The sequence below is a fragment of the Halyomorpha halys genome, unplaced genomic scaffold, assembly GCF_000696795.3.
Source record: "Halyomorpha halys isolate HHAL.00 unplaced genomic scaffold, Hhal_1.1 Scaffold271.1, whole genome shotgun sequence".
Taxonomy (NCBI): domain Eukaryota; kingdom Metazoa; phylum Arthropoda; class Insecta; order Hemiptera; family Pentatomidae; genus Halyomorpha; species Halyomorpha halys.
In genome coordinates this window covers 329,256-332,065 of record NW_027107763.1, presented here as the reverse complement: position 1 = coordinate 332,065, position 2,810 = coordinate 329,256, and the positions used below count along the sequence as shown (strand labels likewise).

Genomic DNA, 2,810 nt, shown 5'->3' with positions numbered 1-2,810 from the left:
CATTATCCCATTCTCCGAATTTCAAACTCTGAAATTTCCCACGAATAGAGATGTTTTTGCATAGAAACAAATTCATATCGGACACTTTCTTGACCCTACGCATCCTAAATGAGTAAACAGCCAAAAACCATAATTTTTTACTGTTTGTGACGATTTTTATGCTAAAGGTGAAGAAAATAACTCTAAAGAAAAAGAAATTAAGAATCCAATTTCTCACAATCCAACACTCTGCCATCATAATTAAGGCATTTCTTAATTGAGTCCCCATCATCATCAGAGCCATTTTAGTCTTCTTGGTTGTGGAAACTCAAAGTGTGATTACAGATTTTTCACAGGAAATTTATTCTTAAAACGACTCTGTTTCATACTTTTTTTGATCTTCCTTACTGTTTATCCACTAATCGTTGAAACCCGAAAAAAAAATGTCCGACTTTCGGCGATTTACAACTTCAGGACACAACGGATCAAACAACCTCTTAATAAAAACATCATAAAATCTGAATGTTCCCATTTCGTTGGAAATTATCGTTAGGTATGCTGAAGAAGGTTAGAAAATTAACAATACCCTGAAAAAATATGGACTACACGCCACTATTTTGACCCAGAGAAAATCAAGTCGAAATTCTAAACAATGCAAAGGGTTTTTTTGGGGGGGGGGGATAAACCTCTGTATCTGGACACCTACCAGTCTTGCCTCCTAATCTTTCTACCACTTGTAATTTAATTCAGCGTCATGCAAACGTGTTATTTACTTTTTAAATTAGTTATAATTTAAATTTATTCGACAATATGCACATATATTTCTTAGTAATTTCATTTGGTATTTTTTTCAATTTTTTTTTTTTATAATATAATAAAAACAAATTTCATTATTTTATTTTTCATTCTCGCTGTACCTTCCATATGTATTTCAGAAAACAATTATCTTCTATTTAGTTATTTAGTAGCCAACTTGTGTATTCTTCATTTAAAAAAATAGAATTTTTAAATAATTTTTTATGATTTACAGCTGACAGACGCGGTGATTTCGTGAGAAAAATGGGAGAAGCTCAAGAATTCAGTGAAGAAGTGAAAAAGGCTCTTAGAGCAATAGGAGGGGATTATGAAACTTTCTTGAGAACTCTGGACAGTGTGTTTGAAGCCAACAAATCCATAAGGAGTCTCTACAGTCTACATACTGAAACTGATTTCAGTATCGCTAGGAAAGTAATAAAAACATATTATAAATTAAATTACTATTAGTTTGATCATGATTATTAAATAATATATTTATATATATAAGTGTTTCGCAATTACATATCTATAACTGCTTAGAGTTTCATTATTGTAAACTCTAGACACTATGCACTTCGTTCAAAACAGACCGAACCCGCCTTCATTTGCTCTATAGTGAACTAGTGAGAATGATGTTTAATAAGGTAGCTACTGATAAGGGTTAAAAAAAACATAAATAATGGGGAAATTTCAGTTTCTACACAGTCTGATTGAAAAAAAAAATAATGAGGTTGGTATGATCTTGGAAATTATACATCATTTTGAGTTCCTTCGATCATTGAACTGGATAGTGGGATGGATAGCTCAGGGGTGGGTTTATAATGGAAAATAATAGCCTGGTTTTTGTATTTAAAAAAAAAAGTCCTAAACTCAATTAATAGTAAAATAAATGGAAAATAATTCGTGGTCTTCAGGCGTGAAATGTCCCTTAGGGTTAGCCCAAGAAGATCAATTGCCCATTATTTTTCAACTATCTTAATTATATTAAAATTTTCTAGATAATGGTGTATAGATTTATTTGGTCTTTAAAATTTTGGAAAACGAATTTTTTTTCTCTAACTTTAAAATTTGAAACATAAGTTTTTGTTTATCCTAAAGCTCTCTAATATCTTCATTAAATTCAGTATAAAGTTAATTAAATAAATATCTCTTCAAATTATGTATTTAATTGTTTCAATAAATACAATCTAAACCTAAAAAGCTATTTCTGGATCGTTAGAAACCCGAAGTGAAATGGTAGCTTAATTATGTTTTTAATAGCTTATGAGAAACAATTAATTCATATTATATCTAGGTTTAAGACAATTTAATTTACATAGGAAATTTTATGGTCATTTTAGTAACAATTTTCTACTATAAACAAAGATTTTTTTTATTTAAAAACAATTTTGATCCTTTTTCTCAACCTTATTCTTTTTAAACTTCCAACGTTTCAATTCAATTCAATAATAATAATAATAATAATACAGACATATTTAATAGAATAATAATAGATATTATTAATCTAGATTTAAAACAATGTTTTTGGTTAAAGAATGTAAAGAGAATAATAATTTTAGAAGAAAGATATTAGAATCGATTTATATCTCAGAAAATATACATTATACTGTTAACTTCAAATCAGATTCTAAAGGATTGAACCACCACTATTCAGAAATTTTAAGTAGAATAAATATGTAATAATTGTACACAAAAGAGATGAAAAATAATTGTAAAAAATGTTCAAATCCTTAAATAGTACAAGTATGTAAATAGAATAAAAATGCAATAATTAAAGTGTGAATAGAGAAGTAAATATGTTAAAAAATAAATTAAAGAAAAGAGGGGGGGGGATAAATGTATATGTGAGAAAAATACACATAAAATAGGAATAAAGTAATTATAAAATTTAAATATATTAAAAAATGTTTATGTTGTAAGCAGAAAAATTAGTAATAAAGGTTAATTAAATTATATTGAAAATGTAAATTAATGTTTTAAGAAAAATTATGTTTTATGATAAGGTGATAACAGAGTCCTAACCTGTTGAAGGTAGG

General features: G+C 27.6%; 1 protein-coding gene across 2 annotated transcripts in view; it reads left to right on the top strand.

The window, feature by feature from the left end:
* Gycalpha99B (guanylate cyclase 1 soluble subunit alpha 2) overlaps positions 1-2,810 on the top strand; it is a gene marked incomplete at its 5' end in the record, with an annotated part of 107,117 nt that overhangs the window by 82,466 nt on the left and 21,841 nt on the right. For both annotated transcript variants that reach the window (XM_014420500.3, XM_067046079.1), the window contains 1 exon segment: positions 1,010-1,206. In XM_014420500.3, the coding sequence (XP_014275986.3) occupies positions 1,010-1,206 (197 nt within the window).